Source organism: Vanacampus margaritifer, chromosome 13 (assembly GCF_051991255.1).
Source record: "Vanacampus margaritifer isolate UIUO_Vmar chromosome 13, RoL_Vmar_1.0, whole genome shotgun sequence".
Classification (NCBI taxonomy): Eukaryota; Metazoa; Chordata; class Actinopteri; order Syngnathiformes; family Syngnathidae; genus Vanacampus; species Vanacampus margaritifer.
The window spans coordinates 8,682,859-8,706,183 of NC_135444.1; the positions used below are offsets into that span (position 1 = coordinate 8,682,859).

The 23,325-nt window shown below is 40.1% G+C and overlaps 1 protein-coding gene across 1 annotated transcript in view; it reads right to left on the reverse strand.

Moving 5' to 3' along the window:
* The window catches only part of nr5a2 (nuclear receptor subfamily 5, group A, member 2), a 64,807-nt gene that overhangs the window by 36,495 nt on the left and 4,987 nt on the right, over positions 1-23,325 (reverse strand). The window contains exons 3-4 of the mRNA XM_077584593.1: positions 22,787-22,928; positions 14,710-15,416 (exon numbers count right to left, since the gene is read on the reverse strand). Coding sequence (XP_077440719.1) covers positions 14,710-15,416; positions 22,787-22,928 — 849 coding nt within the window. The remainder of the gene's footprint in view (positions 1-14,709; positions 15,417-22,786; positions 22,929-23,325) is intronic.

Sequence of the window (23,325 nt, forward strand, 5' to 3'; positions counted from 1 at the left end):
CCCCCCCTGCCCACTTTTCTATTCGTCACTCATTTTGCTCCATGCAACAACAGAAAATATATTTGCTTACAAGAGAGAACATCATAGGATGATAACTGTAGCTGCAAAATGTATGCAGTTAGTTAGTTTTTTGTAAATAAATAAATAAATAATAATTATAATAAATAAATAAATAGTTTTTTTGGGTTTTTTTTAGCTTTTTTTGTAATGACTTTTCTTTTAATTAGGGATTTTTTGGGGCGGGGGGATGCACCATTTTAGTTGAGTTGTTGTTAGTTTTAGTTTCAGTTTTATTATGTTTTATTATGGATTATATGTCAAAGTATAGTATATTCTCAAACAACTGTAGCTACGGATGTACAACAATACCAAAATAAATACTTTTAAGATTAATCCAGAAAGTTCATGTTTGATATTGACAAAAATTAAAACTAACATTTTCATAAACAAAAGGTAATTTCAGTTACTTTATATATATATATATATATATATATATATATATATATATATATATATATATATATATATATATATATATATATATGTGTGTGTGTGTGTGTGTGTGTGTGTGTGTGTGTGTGTGTGTGTGTGTGTACAGTATATTTTATGTACTGGTTTTTCGTTAATTTCCGTTAAGTGTAATAATTTTGCTCCTCTCCGCTCTATCTGCTATCAATATCACAATTTGAGACTGAAATCAAGCACACCAAATCTTCCCTATTCATTTTGACTTAATGCAGAAGTATAGGAAAGACAAGCGAAATCAATAAGGCATGAGAAGAAAATAAATCCAGAGTAAAGCTTTTCATTTAAAACTGAGACTTGTAATAATTTGGCAATCTATTTATCCTGTGTTTGATAGGTATTAGTGTTTTACTGCAAGATGACAAGAGACCACATATATACTAACACCTCCAAAATAAAAATAAAACCCTATGTTTATTTAACTTCATCCTACATGCATAGCAATTCCTGCAAGATCAGAACATATCATTTATCATCCTGTATTGTTTATGAAAAATATTGACTCTTTTTACATGAAATACTGTTGTTACTCAAGTACACCATGCTTGAATTTATCAATAAGTGTGAGCACTAGAGACTGAAGTGTCAAGACAAAACAAATGTATGAGTTGTTGTCTAATTTTTTTCAGTAAGTTAATAAGTTCGTGGCTTAAAGGATTTTTTTTCTTTTTACACAATAGTTTTCAGCCGACCCCCACCAGACACACACACAACCCCACACACGAGAAATCATAAGGCTTAGAGCTAAGAAGCTATCAACTAATTATCAAAAACACAGGGCGAACCTAATCAATTATTCACATGAACATTAGACCACTAATACACATGCAGCCCTGGGATCTTCTTCTCCCAAAAGTAACCTTCCTTATTTCACTCAATGCACACACACACACACACATGCACGCACACACAGACACACACAAACACACACATGCTCAATATCACCAGTACTTTTGATTTATAAATTTTCCACCCCCCACCCTAAAAAAAAAAATAAAATAAAAAAAATATATATATATATATATATATATATATATATATATATATATATATATATATATATATATATATATATATATAGTTGATATAGAGTTGATCATAGGGATCCTATTGATCCGTCAGCAGCAGAATCTCCAAGCACACACCCACCACAGCTTAATCTACTCTGGCTGATAAGCATTAAGCCTGGGCCATTGTTTTTTCACACTCTGCAATCATTATTTGAATTAATGCTGCGATTTATTGTGTATTGTTGTATGAGCCCAATGTGAAAGGTAGGCGGGTCTGAATATGACACCGTGCAGATTATAGTATGTGCCTGTTAGTTAAAAGTGGGGAGAAGTGGGTGGGGGTTGCATTCACTTTATTATCCCTCCATGACTCTTGACAAGGGTGAGAGATCAGATTTATGTGCATGTATGTATGTTAACGCGTGCTTTTGTGTGTGTGTTTGACTTTCATTGACAGACAGTGGGAAATGACCTCATAATGCTTGCCCGGCTGTCTGTCCGTTAAAGTGAAGAGGAGTCCGGAATAGAGGAGATGGCGGAGACAGCATGAGGCTAAAGGCTTACCCCTCCCCATCCCTCTTTTGTATTATTCAGAGACAGGGCTTCTTAACAATCACACTGAGACGAGCATATCCGAGGAAACAAAAAGGCCTTAACACACCTGAAGAAATGTTTTAAAATGCAGACTTAGTTGAAGTATACTTTCTAGTAGAGGTTCATTTTTTTCTGGGGGGGAAGCAAAGAATGTGACTCAACTCCAGGGATGGCAGCCCTTGATAAGCAAATTAAACATGTGAATGAGCTAATTAAGATCATTCTGAACTTCCTGCTGTGTAAAGCAAGGCCCCCAAACCACAAGACAAAAGAGCAGATGGAGGCATCCTTCTCCCTAAGGTGCATCACCTTGTGTCTTCTGACAGATGCTGACATAAATGCATCTGTATTAGAGCATCGGCGTCTTTCCACTCGCCAGTGCTGTCGAAGCCAACGTGCTAGAGCAGCATGTGGAGTATTAAAGGCCTGAGGGACATTGAGACAACAGTTCACTGTTATTCTTCCTGAATCCGTGCTTCATTTCTGTAGTTTTAATAGTGTTGTCAACACCTTTCTCAGAAATTCCCCTTTCAGCATAGATTGAGATTTATTGCTCATCATTGTTTCACCTTCCTTGAATTTTTTTTATTTTTATGCCCCTCTTAGACAATTCGAAAAGAACGCAGGGCAGTAAAGCCCGTTATTAGTGAAATGCTTTTATTTTGCCTGCATGGAATCATTTATCCAAAGCTGGTGCCAAGGTTCGTTGCTAGGGCCTTTTGAATGAAAAGCACAGAAAGATTGACAGGATGAGTGAACGATGTGAGACTCATAAAATTGCCTGGTGTGGTGTTAAAGAAGTAGAGAACGAAAGAAGGAAATTAAAAGCAGCAGAGAAAGGAATGCTAAAATTAGGGCTAGGAAACAGGTGTTTTTGTCCTACTTTGCTGTGCAACCAGCAAATTGCAGACCATTTTTCTCCATGGCTTGTTGTTTGGCACGAGGCCCCTTTTGAAATTTCTCACCTGTTGGCACAACACGGCCATAATATCGAATGTTACCTCTTTGGAACTTGTGTGTAAAATTCAATCATCCGTGTCACTACTTGCTGCACGAACAGTGAAACGTCTTAGATACATTGTCTGCTAGACAGCCACACACAGACACACAACACATGCCCCAAAGTGTTCCACTCCCTTTCAAGAATAGACCAGCAGCAAATAAGCATCAGAAATAGACATCGGAGGACAACTGTTGACAGGTCTGTGACGAAAGAAGCAGAGACAGGCACAACCTCTTGGCAGGCCGGATTACAGCCGCATAATTGTGGACATACAACATTGGAACATACATCTCTAGGTGCAATTCTTGTGTCATTTCAGTGTCTAAGTGTATTAAGGAGCAATTAGAGAGAATACTGTGCAAAGGTCTGATGCTACAAGCGGATTTGCTCCTTAATTAACTAATGTATGTTCTGTATTTATATCAAATGGTGAAATAAATTCATATATCTGGACATGTATTCACAATGTAACTAGGAATAGGCGAGTACCGATACCAGGTATTGGTATTGGTATCTTATTTCAAGGTATCGGCAGATAGAAATTAGACCAGTGGTTCGATTGAACCCCAGGTGTTTGGTAACTTAGTATCAGGGTTTCGGCGGAGGTCAAGACACCCGACTCATGTGGTTTATGATGATACGCCTAGCTTGGCCATCATTGGCTGCAGTTGATCACGCTACATTGCTTTGCCTATTTGTGTTACAGGGAATTTGGTGCGCTCAGTCATCGATTTCTGTGACTGTTGTGATGGTACGTCATGTGATTTATTAGTTATCATAATCCCTTCATACTAACAAGAAAGTGGTCGGACGAATTTTTGCAATATGAATTCACATGTATAATGGGGCGTATGGTATTCAACAGGATTTAATTATGGGGCCTTTACTGGTTTTTTTTTTCCAGAGCTAGGCACTTCCAGTAATCGTCAATTCCTGTTGATCATGATGCCCACCTTTCGTCAAGTTCGTATATTCGGCGAATGCTTTATGACGCAAACAAAGCCTCGCAAAAATACACAAAATGAGAGGAATCGTCTGTACTCACACCAATCAACGGGCGTTAACGTGCTTCAGTCGGTGTTCAGTCAATGTATTTTTTCGAGGCTTCACGTCATTGTGCATCAAGGTGGGCATCGTCATCGATGGGACGTGACGATTAATGGAACTACTGCCAAGCTCTGCTGTTTTCATTGCATCTGCTGCACCTGGCTTTCATCTTAAGAAAAAAGCAGTAACTGTGCTCTAGAAATATGGAGTTCAGTTGAGTGATGGGAGTCAGCATCCTAACTGCATGATTTGCAATGCCAAATTGAGCATTATTCTCGCTAGCTATCAAAGCTAATGGAACACTTCCTTAAACTGCATGGAAATGGGGAATACAAAAACACAATGCTTTCTGAATTCAAGGTGAAGAGAGTCAGATTTGATGAAAAAGCTACTATCCCTGTTCATTTTGTTCACCAGTAAACCATAAAACAAATCCTATTTTATTTTCAAAGCGGGGTTCACTACTTCAAACAAGGTTAAGAACCACTGAATTAGAATAGAAGGTTGACATGAATTGAGTGCAATATTAAGGAAAAGTGCTATATTGGGATATACTATAGGTATGTACCTTTTTCCCTCTGGAAGTTCCTCAGTTATACTAGTACTGTAGGTAGTTAAACTGTGAGCAAAAATGTGTAAAAGAGGAAGATAGATTAGCTGACAGGTTTGCATAGTTATGTGTGTTGTGTTTAGTTTAGAGGTGGAGGGTCAGCATAAAGCTAGAGCAGCCACACCTCGGCCCCTCTGACCTCCGAGAAACCAAATAGCCACCGGCTATTTAGAGGCAAAGTGCCGCCTCTTCACGCTTGTCTTTGTAGTTGTCTTAACCATGCCGGCCAACCTCATACTATACCAGCCTGGCCGCATGTAACCTTTTTGTCTATTTATTCCCACATTTAAGCAAAGTGTGATGATAGTTGTTTGTTTTTGGGGGGGGGGTTAGAAAGTCGTGTAAAAGTTCAGCACATTGACAAGACAAAGTGACACTGTAAAGTCAATACAAAGGCATCTTTAAAAAATTATATAAACAAATAAATAAATTTAAAAAATAGCTTTAACTATGATGCATATACAAAAACCTCTTTTTATAGCAACTTTTCAAATGAATCCCTAGAAAATTTTGGAAAAAATTGGCTAAATTGTGTAAATGAATAGGCTTGGTTTACAGCATTTCAGATAGGAAGCACTCAACAAACATAAATGTATATTTACCACAGCTTCCAGCAACAAGCACAACAGTGAGAGGAAGGAGAAAGTTGTTTTGTTACTTTGATAGAGCGGGTGAAGTGTTGAGTTAATTTGTTCGATCAGCAACTGCACATCCACCTCCACTTTGCCTTTTTATTATCGCTTTCCTCTCCATCTTTCAACTGCTCCCTCCCTCAGCCCGCTGATTTGACTGCCAACCTGTGACAACAACTGTACAGGACTGCGACCGCGGACTCGTCACCTCCGTCACCACATTAACGAGCAGGATGACCTGCCAATAAAAAAGGCTTTTACCCTGATCGTCCCCAAACAAGACTTAAACGCGACCAGCTTTCTCCTTTAGAACGCAGAGAGTGCTCACAAATGTGAATCAGGCTGCGTTAACTTGCCTGAAAATGAAAAAGTACCACAGGTGGAGGCATTTTTAGCTTCTCTTTTGTCACTTCATTAGCAGTACTTGGAGGAGGAGGCTAAATTGGAGAAAGGCAGGGACAGATGGAAATTTAAAAATGCATCTCTCTAAATGTAGATGCTGCAACGGTTTTAAAAACGTATACACACGTTAAACCTTATCAGCAAACCTACATACATATAATTAGATCCAATACAATAATTGGGATCAAATGCTGTACATACTGTGTGACTAGTAATAAAATGGTAAATGGAGTACACTTATATTTCGCCTTAGCTACACCATTGTCCAAAGCACTTCACCATTCCTCATATAAATTGTTTTGAAAACATATCGGAGTGTATGTACCAAGACTGTATGGGGCCGATGCGCTAACGCAACCTATGGGAAAGTTTTCCTTTTTAGTTTAAAATAATTTATTTTAACCTCCAGGATTCTATGTCCTACACTGGCCAACGGCATAGATAACTTGTGAGGATTTGTCTCTCAACTCTAACATCTAAGTTCGTAAATTCCCCTCATGCTCGGATGGCGTCAGAGGCCAACAGCGAAGTAACGACAAAGACTAGATGGGCTTTATGGACTGAATATTTAACAGTCCAATATAATGCTCATTAGCCGGCTAAACATTCCCATACATGCGCAAAACATGACTGTCACACGCATTACACACGACAAAATGCTATGATAAATTTTCGCTCAAATCCAAAAGTTCTGATCCGGCATTTGTTTTTAATGTCTAATTCGCATCTCAGTGCAAGTCATTGCTGATTTGTGCACAGCCCGAGTAGCTACATTAATTATTATTGTTTTTTTAATTGTGAGGTATGGTATGGTATGTATCAATGAGGTAATCGATATTGAAAATTATACACTGCAGTTCTCCACCATTGTAAATGATAACCACAATGACTTAGTTTTCAATATCTAATGAATTAATATCTCTGACAGTTTCAATTAAAACTGTCTGTTAAAGCCACACATTTTCAAGACATATTCAGCGGATATGTTCACTCTGCACCTGCTCTTAAGTGGAGTACTGTCAGTTACATGTCATTGAAAGAACAAAAAAACTCAAGTACATAAATGTGAAAGATGATGAGAAAGAAAATGCTTTTGAGGTAGGTTTAGTCATTTAGCCAACGTCTGTATACTTTTAATGACTGACTTTCATCCTTCATCAAAGCAACAAGTAGATGAGCAGACTTTGCTCATGCTAACCTCCTGTTGTGTCCTCTGGGAGGGAACAACCTAAATCTTTCCTTTTAACAAGTTCCCTACTCTTCCTTCCGGACCCCAGCAATCCCATGTGGTTGGACCTACGGGACCATTACAGTATTTAGGAAGGCTGTGTCTTAAAGCTAAGTCTACAACCATCAAGGGAACCGAGGAGGAAGTTCACTTTTGGGTTGTCCACACTTAAGAACATCTAAGACACTGTGGGCACTGAAAGCCCTGAGGACATCAGGTACAACACATGGCTGCAATTGTCATCTTGTCCTGTTGCATACACACACATATATGTGCTTCCTCTTCTGGGAACGGCATGGATGCATTCAGAATCCACCTGTAGCCCTCTACTAGGTCCGAGTACTGCTTCCTCAAAACAAATCCTTCAATCCACGTACTCCTGTTTGTACTGATACTGAGACATCAAGGCTTGTTTAACATAGGGTGACCAGGCGTCCTGGTTTAAACCCGACATAGTCACTTTTTGAGCCAGTCCCATTGTTTTGTCCCAATTTTACGCAGGTCTCTTCCCGGCCTCCCGTTCTTTTTTTTTGTAAGCAAGCCAATTGTTTGATGTTGATGATAAACCAATTAAATAGGAATTTAACCGTTTAATCTCTAGCAGGTGTGTTTTCATCATACCGGAACTAGAACTTCTTTCATTTTCGGTTTCTAAGAATCATGGGAAATGTAGCCCTACTGGCCTAATATTTCTCATTTTATAATGCAGGACCGTCACCAAATTCCTTTATCTAACCAGGTATGTAGTGCAAAAATGTTTGAATCATAAAATCACCAAATTAATCCCCGAGCGCAAACCCCTGCTGCTGCTCATTGTTCCCTCAGTGCATGGGTCAAATGCGGAGAACGAATTTCACCCCACTTAGATGGGCGTGACAATCAGTGGTACTTTAACCTTTAATGGTGAGTGCATTGTCTTATTTTCAGCTATTGAACTCTCATAGCATTTAGCATTAGTCAAAGTAATAACACAACCTGATTGACTAGCGATTAAATTTGTTATAAATAATTGCTGGTGATAATTTATTGTATATTTGATTTTTAACTAAAATGTAGTGTCTCAGTTTTGCATTTAAAAAATCTGGTCAGTTTTACAGTATTTATGAAAAAGTGAGCTTGATCTCCTGCCTGGTGGTCTACTATTTATGAATGGAGTGCCCCCCCTCACACACACACAAACTTCCTCCTATATACAGTAAGTTCAAACTCCCGCTCCTTCCCAGCGTGTCTGATCAAACAGATATTGTTACCACTAAAATAGCAGCCCACATGGAGTGCTACAAACTACAAGCAGCCAGTGATAAAGACGGATAGCCGAGGGGGAGTAAGCTGGGTGAGAGACGAACAAAAATCTTGAAATTCAGTGGCGATTTAGACAACTTTCCTCAGCTTAGTGTGTGTGTGTTTGTGTGTACTGGTGAGATACTGTACAAAAGTGTTCATGTGTCTGTTGCACTAGCGAGGGGGCCTGCCATCTATCATTGGACAAATGCTAGGTTGTTGTGGAGGCTGGTGGTGGAGGGGGGTTGTCGGCCCGAATGGTGCTGCTCCTCAAATGAAATAATATATCTTTGAAAGCCTACGCCCCGCGCCCGTCCCCGCCGCCGTATATCAAGCACATGAGCGTCTGGTGGAGTCGCTCCAGGCCCATTAACCTTCCACCTGTCCCCCCCACCTTTTTGACACCCCCCTATTGAACCCCACCTACTGATCGTCTTTTCACCCCCCTGCTGTCCTTCACCACGCTCCCTCTCCTCCTCCTTCTGCCCTTGGTCGCCGCCTTCCTCTCTTCCTCATTTCCCTCTTCCTCTCATCCAAGCCTTCTCTGACAGTGCCTTCCCATAATTTCTCCACCTCTACATCTCCTTCCCTATCCCCTGCTCATCCTTTTTTTTCTACTTCGCTCATCTTTATCACCATATCTCTCTATCACCAAATCTCTCCACCTAAATTGTTCACTTCGTCTTTCTTCCTCACTCATTCACTCACTTTACTGCTTAAATCTGACATACTTTTCTGTCATGTTCCCATCTTGCAGCTCCTTGTACCTTTCTCACTTTGCTTCATTAGATTTTTTTTAAACCATAGTGGCTAGTGTAAAGTGAGTGTTGGGAGGGGATATGGGGGGGATGTGTATCATGCAGAATAATAATTCAAATGCAGTGGAGCAGGGCCACAGTTACAAATCTCTGCCAAATGCACATGGCCACCAACCCCATCATGCTCGCAGTTTGTCAGGACATGGGTGGGAAGGGGGGGCTGTATTGTTGACCTCTCTGTGACAAGAATGACATTGCAGCATAAGGCTTTGAATCTGGTCATGTGTGTTTGAGGAGTCACTGTATAGATATGCCTTAAGTTCATACCTCAAGCCTTTAGAGCTTATTATTTTTGAAATTTCCACTCCTTTTTTCCCTTTCCTCTTCTCCTTTTCTTCATTGTCTCTGCATTCCTTGTCTATTTGCGTCCTCTCTCATCTCCCCTCTTTGTTTCACCTCTTTGCCTGTTCTCTCCTCTCCCTGGCCATCTGTTTATCCAATATGGCTGCCTCATCTCAGCTGGGAGCTTTCCCAGGGAACCAGACTTCTAATACAGTTCCTCCTCAACTTAATGGGCCTCCACTCTGCTTTTGCAATTCCTGCTGCACGCAGACACACAAAAAAAGAAAGAAATAGAAAACTAAGAGTCTGGATCCATCAAATACTATCCCTAAATGACTAAAACAAACAGTGAAGTCACATTTGGAAATGATACAGGTTGTCATACCTCTTCTGCTTCGATCAGTTTGATGGACTAAATATACTCCATGAATAAAGTTACACCGCATTTAACACAACAGAATTTGTGGTATGCTACTGAATTAGTTATGTCATCATTAGTCTGATATATATATATATATATCCATTTAACTCAGAGACAAGATAATTAAGATGCCAAGACTATTACAAATGAAGACATGACAAGGTTCTTCAGCGAAATCTGCAAAATGAATAAGCAGATGTGAAAATGATGAATAGATCATTTCTATAAGAATGTTCAGTTTTCCAGTAATTATTTGCTGGCTTGTGTGTGTTGACGAAGCACACAGAAGTTCTCGTGGTTCCAAAATGAGACACCCGTCCTCTTTATTAAAAGGTGTGGAGAGGAAAGGGGTAGCAGGGAGGTGTGTTGAAAAGGGAATTGCTTAGGAAGGTGAAATGTAAACAAATGAATCATCAACAGTCCCCATCTCCCTGCTAGATTCTCTCTTTCATTGTGTTAGTTGTGGGCCATCCCATAATGCTCGCACAATTGAGGAGAGTGGAGCAGAAGATCAGTTACGAAGAGTCTTGTGGGGCCTCTTTAAGTTACTATGAGAGATGAGTAAAACAAAATCAAAATTAGAATTAATGCTCAAAATTATCTTCAAAACATCTGAATTATTTTAGGACAAATAAATGAAGTAGCTATATCTACATGCTATTGTTGTGACCATGATGTTGAAGGCATGCTATGAAATTTTTATGCTGTAAAATGAGCACATTGTCTCAAAAAAGGCTGAGAAACACTGCTACTCTGTTTGTAGTTGGTATGTTACATTTGTCATTTGGGAAGAGCCCATCTTAAGGCTTACCAGAAAGAGAAGAGGCAGCATGCCACACTGCAACAGAAAAGGACAGGCATCTTCAAAAGGCCCCGCTAAATGTGTCCGAGTCCCGTGACAGAGGTAAACTTAACGGAAACTAAATCTTTAAACACTTGTTTTGGCAGACATCTCGTACACACCCCCTGAGCTTGGCTCGATTACCAAAGAAATTCTTTTGTTCTTACTGTGCTAATAATAGTGAGAGCTTAATGTGCTAGTGCAGTCTGTGTGTGTGAGAGAGAGTGAGTAGCGAGAGAGAGAGGGGGGGAGAGAGAGAGAGAGATATGAAAGTGTATAGTTATCTACAGCTTCATGCCAGCTATTCCTGAGACAAACTTTTAATTCTATTCTTCCTGTCTTTATGATTACAGCCTAATCTCACATTCATTATACAAGCACATGAGCAAAGTTGGATTCTAATGCACGTCAAATTTTGAACACACTTTTTAAAGTTAGCTTCATCAAAACTCACTACTGTAAATGACAAGTGTAAACACCTTTCTCTATATTTTGTTAATACACAAATTGAATAGGACCCACACCCAAGTTCATTTAAATGTTTAGGGGTGTCAAGCTTATTTTTTTCGCGGCAACATTGCAGTTACGGTTTTCCCCGGAGGGCCGTAATGACTGTGAAATTATATAAATGTTTCATCATAATAATAACTATGACATATGAATATGATCTGACCCCCAGGGCTTGAGTTTGATACATGTGATCGAGCAAGTGAGGCGAGGTACAGTATCAATGTAAATAGTGTGAAACTGCGTCATTAAATACACTTAAGCACTCTCATGTCACATAATCAAAAGCAAATTAAACATAAATGTAAGCTAATCTGTAAAATTTAACAGAGATCTCAAAAATAGCAAACACAAAGTGCTAACCAAAAACAATGGGCCCTCAGACAACAATAACAGTGCTCCAACCGTTGTGTAAATTGAGGTTCACCACCATTGACACTGAAATATTCTCAATTACTTATTAATCTTTTAAAGCTGGAGCTTGTGCACTGTGTGGTAAGCATGCACATTATTTGTCATTATTTAGATGGCTCTTTTGAAAATGTGTTATTTGAGTAGGATTGTCCATATCAGCTAAATTATCCCACCTATCCCAAATAATTCAAGCGAGGCTGTTAGTGGAAGGGTAGTTGGGAGGGGGTGGGGATATGCTCAGAACAGGATTGTCCCCTATTGAGCTCATCATTCTCTACTTTTGTAACAGGCACCTTGCTCGTTTGCTATCGAGCTCCAGTAATATGGTTGTCATTAGAGGAATATAAAGACATTACATTCTGCAGCTAATCAGGCAGCGACAGACACAAATGGTTGTACTAATTGAATTAGGACAAGTGTATGGCAAATAGAGGCACAAAATGACCATTCAAAATTAATGGACAAAAAGTACACGATGATTAGCAGCAGCCACACCCTGTGATTAGCCTGTGTGTGTAAGTGTGTGTGAGTGAATTAGTGAGGATCCCAGCTGAATGCAAATGCAAATCCCCAAAAATGTCAATAGCCGTGACACACAGTGTGGTAAATGTCAACATGTGCTTTCAAGGACTTTGTAATTGGCTCCCTTTTATATGAAACAAAGAATTTATTACATGTATTATTTGCCATCTGAAAATAAAATTACATTCAATATGTGGAGGTAATTTTACGACGTCCCCCTTTCCATTAATATGCATCTGAGCCCTTGGCAATGTGCTATGCCAGACAAAAGGTTGCAACAAAAGAAGTACGTAAAAGAGGTGAAGCGCAGATTGATCAAACCCAAGCTCATGCCGCTTAAAATATTAACCTGTATTCAGAAGGAAAATAAAACCATAATGGTGCATGCACTTGAAATCTTCCTTTGGGCTCTTTGTTAGATTACGGCCTTGGAAAATATGTTCATTAGGTTTGTACCCTCATTGACATTATGTCAACCACATAAGTATTAATACATTTGGTGATCAAATGTTTAGAGATCTTGTCTGACATTTTCAAACTGGAGTTTCTCTGGTTCAGTATGGGTAGCTGGAACGATAATGCTGTGGTTCATTCACAGTGGTTACTCCAACAATTATACAGACATAAATCACTTTTAACCCAATTCAATGGCTTGCACAAGGCGTCAAATGCTTCTGTGATATTTTTAAGTGACTTTTAATATGCATTGCATTGTACCAATGGGCAAAGCTCCTAGCAGGCAGCATATTCTCCATGCATTAGTATGCCAAAAAAGTCTTATAGGTGAGAGTTTGTAGCATAGTAAAAGCTTGGGCACAGCTAGCCCATTAATGGAGAAATTTAAGAATTATTTGTCTGCTCATGAATGCAATAATGACCAGAGGTGGGCACGTCAATGAATTTTGAGCATCCTTCATTTGTCAATCGTCAACAGTCGGGACAACCTTCCGTCATCATCTATCCGTCGATTTTTCAACCCCAACCAAATTGCATTCATCAATCTGCCATTTGTCAATCCTCAGCAAAATAGGCGTCTTTCAATGTTTCCGTCATTCGTTAGAAAAATGGGAATTCCGTCATTGACAGAATGCCCATCGATTAGTTTTGACCCGGTAATTGATCACAGATGAAAACCCACTTCCGGCAATGCTTAGTCCATCAATTTTTCTAAGATTCCCATCAATCGTTAATCGTCAACAAAATGGGTGTCCGTCTTTGATGGATCAACAACCTTCCGTCATTGACAGAGTGCCACCTCTGGTAATGACAGTAATAACACAACCGACTGCTATGTGTAACGTAATCATCATCATCATCAACATCATCATCATCGTCATCATCATCATCATCATCATCATAAGTTAATGCAGACAAATGACTCACATTATGTTTGTTACACTACAAGGTTAGGCTCGAGTGAGAGAGTATTGATCCTATCAAGGTTTCTTCCCGTTAGAAAAAACTTGAGTTTTTCATTTGTCACTGTTTTTGATGAGATGAATCCGACTCTGTATGTGTGTGGTTTGTCAACCAATGGACTCACTGTCAGAAATGGGAATATTTCTGTGGCAGAGTCAAAGGATGTCCCTTAAAATACAATTTACACTAAGGAATAATAAAAATTAAAAAAAGACGTCTGTTAGTGGATATTTCCATTGCCAAAAAAATGCTGGTATGTTGCCAAAATCAAGTGTCCAATGGTAGAAAAGTAGTACCTTTGTGGGCACCATGCCAGGAACAAGTCATGTGCCTGAAGGTACAAAGAGAGTACCGCATGGGGATCAAGTCAGTCTTGATCTGCTTTCAGATCACATTTGCTGTTATTGTAACTCCTCTGACTCTTCAGTCAATATGCTAACCAGTGATACATCACACGGAGCGTGCACAGTCAGATCAGAGGAATCACTCATGGGCAGAAAAATCACCCAGACTACCACCCTATGAAAAAGGACCTCGAGTTATCGCAGCCCATAGCCAAAATGTGTCATGTTAGAGGAAAATATGAGTGGCTGCTGAATTGCTGATCAGTTATTAGGACAGCGTGCATCCATAGCCCTGTGAAGACTGGTGTTGAACCAGTGCATATGAGAGGCAGATTAAAGACATGTCTTGCATCGAGTGATTGAATGAATGTCCGTGGACTTTGTTGCTAGTTTTAGATCAGGCATGTCCAAGTCCGGTCTTCAAGAGCCCCAATCCAGCCTGTTTAAGGTATTTCCCTCCTCTAACACGCCTGATTCATATGATCAGGATCGTTATTAGGCTTCTTCAAAGCTTGCTGATGAGCTGATCATTTGACTAAGCTCACTGATCATTTGATTCAGGTATGTTGGAGGGAAATATCTAAAGCAGGCACATACTTCCCCCCCTCCGACACATCTACTGTAATTAAAATAATCAGGAATGTTATCTGGCTTCTGCAGGGCTTGCTCATGAGCTGATCATTTGAATCAGATGTGTAGGAGGAGGGACACATCGAAAGGAGGAGTACCAGAGTTGCCCACCCCTGAACTAAACTATCAAGAAGACAATTTTCCAAATAAATCTTGACACTGAGAGCATGCGCACCCACCTTGAGTTCCCGGAAGAAGATGCTGCTGCGAGCCCACTCCACGATGGAGAAGAGCGTCTGGTCAGCCATCTTGCACATGAGGCCAAAAGTGTTGAGCTTTTCGTGCTTGCCCCGGCTGGCCTGCTCCTGCTGCAGGTAGGCCAGGATCTTCGCTTGAATCTGAGGCTCGTCCGGTTCACACTTGAGCAGCTCTACGATCAGGTGGGGGAAACTGGGTGGCGAGCCCGACTGATAGGCATCAACGTAGGCGTAGCCCATGATGGACTCAGGAGAACTGGTGTACGGGTCTGGGTACTCAGACTTAATGGTGCGTGTGCCTTGGAAGTGTCCGTAGGCTGTTTGGTAGCCTTGCAAGCTGCCGGCATGCGGTGGCATTGCCATGCTGACGGGTGAAGTGACGAAAGGGCTGCGGTCATAGTCTGTTGGGGGCAAGGCGGTGGCGTGATGGTGGTGGTGATGGTGGTGACTGGTGTGGTGGCCAGCATGATGGCTCAGTGGCAGGCCCTTGGAGGCTGCCGAGTGAATGTTCTGAATGGCTGATGAGATGGTGAGGTCAGTAGGGACAGCCTGCATCACCTGGGTCATGGCCTCGATTTTCAGGCCGTTCGCTCGGATCAGTGCCTTCTTCTGTTGCTTGAGGGCCCGGTCACGTTTGTACATTGGGCCAAACTTGTTGCGTCCTCCTCGCATACGATCTGCTCGTACAGCTGGAAGAAAAACAGAATGACCAGGAGACAGAAAGGGGTAAAAATATTATTACCTCTACTTTGTTGCTAATATATGAGCATCATATTAATTCAATTTTTTTCAGATGAAGTAAATGTAATCAGTATAAAACCGGTGCATTTTGGTAATAAATTGTATTGTCCTAACCATAACCCCCAAAATATCATGTTTTTGTTGTTAAGCTCAGTGACCTAGTGGTAGAGTGTCCGCCCTGAGACTGAGAAGTTGTGGATTCAGTCCCCCGGCCGGGTCATACCAAAAACTATAAACATGGGACCCATTTGCCTCCTTGCTTGACACTCAGCTTTAAGGGTTGGAATAAGGGGGTTAGATCACCAAATTATTTCTGAGTGCGGCACCTGCTGCTGCTCACCGCTCCCTCAGGGGATGGGTCAAATGCGGAGAAAGAATTTTGGCCCACTTAGGTGGGTGTGACAATCAGTGGTACTTTAACTTCAAATGTTATGGCAGGTTCTGCTGCTGTTTTTGGAGTGAAAAAAAGAAGAAGATTTTAGACCCGGTAAAACCAGGTCTAACAAATAGTGCAAGTGGTGTAACACGATTTTGGTGGATTTGACTGAGGCACAGGCAAGTGGGGTGTCACACATGAACGCATGTTCGTGAGAGCAAGTAGGTCTCCAACTGCCCACGTCACATGCGCTGTCGACTAATAATAATGATTTTTAAGGCAAATGTGGGATGCTGCTACGACTGGCTGTCAAAAGGCTTTATATCATCTCACAACGGTGCACAATGACGCAAACACTCCATTATGGCCAATTTGACCTGTGCAAAGTCTATGAAATCAGAAAAAGAAAGAAATCTCTATCCATGTGCACAGCTGTACTGTGCTTTTTGCTAGACTTGCGCTAGGAATAAAAATAAGGCCTAAAGTGTCGAACCAATAATGCTTGTGTTTGTGAAAACCTCCAATTTGATTGCAGACTTCCGTGCGGTAATAATGTGAAAAATAATTGGTCAACAGATGCTATAGAAGTGAAGTCAATAATTGTAATGTCTATGTAGGACAAAGGTTTTTCTGCGGTGATTACACTTGACATTGTTTACTCTTAAAGCCCACGGGTCGAACAGATAGTGAAGTTACTCATTGACCAAAGACACAAACCTCCCTGCGTGAAAATACAAATAAAATATAGACAAGCAGACACAGAGAAATCTTTTTAAAGGCCTCTGACTAATTAATGACAGATAAAAGCTTAAAAACTGGCCTGGACAGACAAAACTAAATGCTGACAATTTGCATGGGGGTTCTCCCCCATGCCCTATCATCTTCATGCAGGATCCCGTGGCGATGATCACACCGTGTGCGTGCTGTTGGTATGTCTAATGAATGAGATGGTTACACATCGGACTGCTACGGGGGCCATGTGTGATCTGGCTGGCTGCCACCATCGCAAAGCTGCTCTGCTGCCTCCCAGTTGGGGGGCGTGGGAGTTAATTATTCATATTTAATCACCCTTTACTCAGACCCCCGTGCAACGTGCTAATAGATATCGAGGACTAAACAACAGAAAACCTCACTGCGATACAGTAATCGGCCATCTGTAGTATTTTAAGCTCTTGGCCTCCCTTTTAGATTTTGATTCCTGGGATACCATGGTGACTTGGCCCTGGTCCACCACAGCTCACAATGTCTTAATAGATTTGTAAAAGAACACTTGAGGACTACTGAGTGTGTGTGGAGCACTGGAAAGGACGAACCCCCTCCATAACCTCCCTCCACACCCCCTTTACATGCACTCCAAAGCTGCCTTGGGAGTGATTTTAATGACCTCCGTTAGAAAAGTATCTGTCACTGATTTGAACGATAGGATCTATCACACACACACACACACTGACACATTGCAATACACTTGTCTTGATCACAGACATAGATAGGACCATGAAGACTTGACACCTCAAAGGGTTTGTAATGCATACGTAGTGCCACTGACACAGCCTCACTGGAATTTAACTTGCATATGCAAGGATTATCAAAACCATTCATTCTTGTAAAATATTGACTTTACATTCAAACGAAATCTGGGTTTGTGACAAATTTTAATCATTCATCGGGCCAATTAAAAGTATTAATGATTTCTCCACAATGTTGCAATTAATGAGCCAATAAACTTATAGCTGGCCCAGACAAATGGCACTCATGTAACCTTTTTGCAGGGATGCATCAGGAGAATAAGGATTAGGGATTTTTCATCAGTTTTTTGCACTAAAAGTACTAGTGGTATCGGTACTTGGTATCAGTATTGGTATGAAAAAAAGTTGTATTGAGCATCCCTACTTTTAATTCTGTGCTTTTGTGTTTCTTATACTTTAAAAAAAAAATATATATATTTGCTTCCTGTAGTCACGCTGTTGCACATATATATAATATATATATATATATATATATATATATATATATATATATATATATATATATATATATATATATATATATATATATATATATATATATATGTGTGTGTGTGTATATATATATATATATATCCTTTTTTTTTTACAGACATTCTTTTCTTTCCCATACACAATGCCTCTTTTTCACACACACACACACACACACACACACACACAAGCACACACCTCAGTGCTTATGTCCTCTGATTTATGGTTGTTTAATATACAGGAATATTAAGTGCACGCAGGTGAGGATCCCTGTCGGTCGCCAGCATATTAATGGTTCCTGCAGAGCCGTGCTGACACCCTGTTTGTCATGTCGGGGCCTCGGCCTCTGCTCCGGATGTGCCCTATCCTGTGCGCACACATGAATACCTATGATACCTATGCATAAGTAATGGGACAGCTGCCTAGCTTTACAGCGCAGGTAGCAGGAGTCTGTAGACGGATCAATGTGGAGGCAGAATGGGACGGGATAAAAAATAAAAAGGGAAATAGGTATAGACAAGCATTCTGTTGCCGGTGCTACAAATTCACAAGAACGTCTTGTGACACGTTTGCATGCGGTAAATAAACTCACAGACCATCAATGTCATTAGATGAAATACAGGCGCACTATCAGAAATTCTACTTTAATAATAATAATAATAATTATAATAATAATAATATAGTTTTAATGTAAACTTTCAACCAGTGAGGTGTTCCAAAATCTCTACTGTTGCAGTTGTATAACTGCACTGCATCATGAGAGCAATGTTCCTAATGTTACCATCTTGTGTAAACAAGGTGACCTAATTGTAGCCATTCTACACCGCGAACAACCACCTCAATTATAAACATGTTGGTAAAATACAATGGCACCCAGTAGAGTATGTTGTTGCCAAGGCCAAACACTAACTGACGGTTGTCATTTGGATCGGCACCAAATTGGACAAGTTCCTGGATACCCAGGTACCCAGGATTTTTTTTTTACTGTCAAATTATGGGAAGTTACCAAAAATATGTTCTTGTTTAACAGTTTGATACAGTCCCACCTTTTTCTGGAACCACATCAACATTTTTATTTTTCCTTTTTGATGAATGTCCGCGCCTCAAAGTTTAGCTGAAATCAGATTGAGGAATTTTTGCACACTTCTACAAATGAAAATTCTAATAAAAAGGCAACAAAAACAAAACCTTAGCCTCAATGTTTTGGCTGCTGGGCATATGTTTACATTTCTTTGACTAAATGTAATACGCTCTTCAGGCTCCAAAGAAAGAAACAGGTCTTCAAGGTTAATTAGCTTCAATTATGAACCTGCCGAAACAGCTCATAGCCACACTGCATCTTTGGGGCGACCCCCTAAGTGAAGGAGACATTAGGCAAGTCACTGAAGCGTATAATCAAGGTACCTTCTAGGGTATCCCACCAGTGGGGGGATACTCAGATGTAACACGCTTCATCAGCTCCAGTGTTAATGGCTTGAAACCTTGCTGGATTCTTAGCTTCTTTCTACCAATGTTTCAACTGGCTGATATGCCACAGTGCACACGTGTTAGCAGAGCGGCGTGTTCATGTGGTTCTATAGGAAGCAGCTCATCTCCATTGTCATGTGTGCAGTATGTATTCTTTTGAGCATGTAGTCCAACATCGTTAAAAAAATAAATGAATAACGATTCTCAAAGGAATTATTTATAACAACCACCTAAGAAAAGGTGTGTCTTGTCATACTGGGGTAGACTGGGCTGCCAACAGCCACGACAACTCCAATTATTAGTGCCCTAAGACCATGGGCCCGATTAATTAAAATTCTAAACAGAAGCTGTGGTGTAATAGTGATTGATATTTAAAAGAGGGTTTTGCGCTTTAGCTGGCTCTGATGGTTTTGGGAAAGCACAAGTGCAAATAAAACAAGAAGAGTTATACAAAAAAATATTTCACTCGGACCAGGGAAGCCAGCAACTGTAAAAAAAAAAAAGAAGCAAATTGTAAGATTGTGTACGATTGCATTTAAAGAAGAAACCACCAATTTTCATTCTATGCGGACCAAGACAATGGAAATGCTCAGTTAATCCTCTGTTTTGTCATATGGCATGACTCCTTCTTGTGATTGGCTCCAAATTTCCTTCAGAAAGCACCAAAGCAGGGGTGACGGATTAGACCCGCAAAGGGGTTTAATCCGGCCCACGAGACGATTTTGTAAAGTAAAAAGAAATCTGTAATGTCAGACCAATTAATCAGCCGGCCACATTCAAAACATATAAATTGGTAATTTCACAAGCAGGCCTCAATTGCGCAATCCAATTTATACATGGAATCGTCCTGAATGTCATTATTTTACACACAACCTAAAGTTACGGTTTATTTAAAAAACTTTTTAAAAACTCATAGACCCACATAAATGTGTTAAATATGACACAAATTCAATTACTGGTAATACGAATACATATGACAAGGATTAACGCCCTTATAACTTCATAAACTGCGCCACACAATGCATTCTGGGAACAATATACAGTATATGCAAAACAGGTAGATTTAACACATCCGGAACTCATACATGCAAAGTGTTGCCGCGTTCCATTTTTTGGAACAATATGATTACAGTTGAGCTCCGTAATCTAGGACTGGCCCACAAATAGCGAAAATCTGCGTATAATTGTCTGCTTGTTTTTAAGTTATATACCATTATTTTACCGATCCAGTCCACTTGGTAATATATTTTCCTCCATGTGGCCCCTGAGCTAACATGAGTTTGACACCCCTGCTCTCAAGTTGTATTGCATTGACATGATTATTTTTGTTTTGCCCATTTCAAAAATGCTGACACAAGCAGAAAATATCTCCCAGACACTTCTCATGTCTTTTTTTTCCAATTCTAAAATTCTGAAATTATGACCACTACTTAACTTCTACTACTACAACTAGTAATTGTAGTAGTACTAAAATGTTTTCCTCTCTTTATATTACACAAACCTCTTAAAATTGCACACCAACATGAGGATGACAATTTTGACTGTCTTGAATGATACACAGATTTCCCAAGTGGAAATGACAAACTGTCCTAACTGCTAGAAAATCAACAAACATTAGCTAATGAAAATAAGCTCTCACGCAGTTGGTTTGCACGTTTCACATATTGCTGCTGTGTCATGCCATGAAATAAGCATGAATTCAAACAGTCTTTTCTCTTTCACTATTGCTGTTTTTTTCCAATGGCACCTTCACGATCTCGCCTGTGGCCGTGTCAACACCATTGACCTCTTCATGAATTTATGTATTTGATAAGGAGGTGTGTACGTGTTGTTTGTGTGTGTGTGGGTGTGTGTGTGTTTGTGGCAAGGGGTGTCAGTCTTCCTGTGGAGGGGGGCTTTACTGGTTGTGTCAGGAGTCGCCCACTGGAGCTCTCGGGTCTTGACAGAATGCTGGAGGGCCTATCGTGCCCCCGAGCTGAAAGTTACTGCCAACAAACCAAACACAGCCAGCCGCGCGCCCACGTCAGCTGGAAAATGGCAGGCTGGGACATACTGCCCAGCGGCCATTCACGATTAAGAGCGATTAATTACACCTCACATGCAGGGAAGAAGGGAAAAGCCTCTGGAAAAATTTTTGCTTAAGCACTTGGTTGTTTTGCTTTTTTACCACACCCTTCTTGTCATTTTTACCCTGTACATTTGACAAGAATGTAATATACTGCTAAATAATTGCATTCTTGTTTTACAATCATTATAACGTGACCTCTAGGCCAACATATACTCCAGAAAGTGATTTCAGAGTAAAACTAAACAATAATTGATTTGTAATATTATGGTTGAAAAGGAGGAATATTTGCCCTGCCATCCTGTCACTATTCAACGTTAGCCGTGTTTGAGCGCGCTTTTGAGTTGCATTCAAATTAAACAAAGAGGCCTCAAACTTCCTGGCCAAAAGTATCATCATTACCATTCTCACACTCTTGCCAAGTTTGGTGTTTTTTTTAATTCCCTGTGTGGCAAGTATTAAGTGTCCAGCAGCTACCAGATACCCCCAAACTCCCTCTGACCTCCATCTAAAATACTAATAAGCATTGCTAGTTTTCAACACACTGGATGGAAGGAGGGAAGACTTTGCAGTGTTTAAAAAAAAAAAAATAAAATTGCAGACAATTTTATTGTCAAAGGAGATACTCAACTTGTGTAACACACTTTTTGTGGATATCTCAATTTGGACTAAAAAACATTCACATTGAAAATGATCATGGAAGAATACATTTCAAGCCAAAGCATGAATGGGTTCTGCTATAAAGCATTCAGCTGTGATTTAATGGAAAATGACGAGATTGTCATTTCATAAGAACGCTAAAAGTTTATAAAACACCTATGTGGACATCCAGAGGCAGTCAAGCCTCCTACTTGAGCTTGAGCCGCTCCATGCAATAATTTTTTCCTTCCACTTTTCTGCATCAGTAATTGCAAACAGGCATCATATCTTGAAAACTATATGATGCTTAAGCAAAGAATGTTGCCTGCTTTTGCTTTTTCACTCCTGCAGATGTGCACAATTTCTAGTTGACTTTTTATGGAGTGCTATTCTCATAAAAGCAACATAATGAGCAAAGTGAAGTACATAAATGGATTTGTAAAATAAATAGAGTACTGGTCATGCAATGTAAAAAAGGCCTAACTGTTGGAATATGTCTGAATCAGCCTGATCTGTCGTGTCAATGCTTTTATGCTTCATATCTGCACAGCAACTTGTTGAGCTCCAAAATAACGTTACGTGTCGAACATCCTTTTGCAAAGACAATGTTTATCTTATGCAGATAGAAATGTTTAGTCATGTATGTAAGCTTTTGAACAGACACACACACAAGAGATGCTGAATGACACGAGCAAAAGACCAGCAAAAACATTTTCTCAACATTTTGGCATCTGAAATGTCGTAATTTGTTTGTAATTTTTAACAGTATTGCTTTACCTTCCAGCTTCATGCCGACAGTGAGGCACTTTTGGAAGCGGCAGTAGGGGCAACGCTTCCTCTGGGTCTTGTCAATCTGGCAACTCTGGTTCTCGATGCATGTGTAGCGCTTGTTGTTCTGGACCGTGCGCTTGAAGAAACCCTGTGGAGGGAACCAATTAACATGTCAACCCGTTTGACCCCATCCGTGTGATGGTAATGCACCCATTCACACGCATGCTGCCTGAATGTACACACACACACACACACACACAAGCTGTGCAGCTATGTGACACGGTTAATCAAAAAAGTTGAATATATGGTGCTTGTATGGCAACTTAAAAAAAAATAATAATAATTAAGCTATTGTTTAAAATAAATCCACATATCACATATTTGTGTATGAAGTTGTCTGGGGATAAAAACAATTTCTGATAACTTCCTTTCAACTTTTGAGGGAAACCAACTTTAAACTTTTTAAAAGATTTAAGCACACGAACACACACACACACACAAATCCAATACATTTACATAATTCCCAGTTCCGGGATAATATAGTT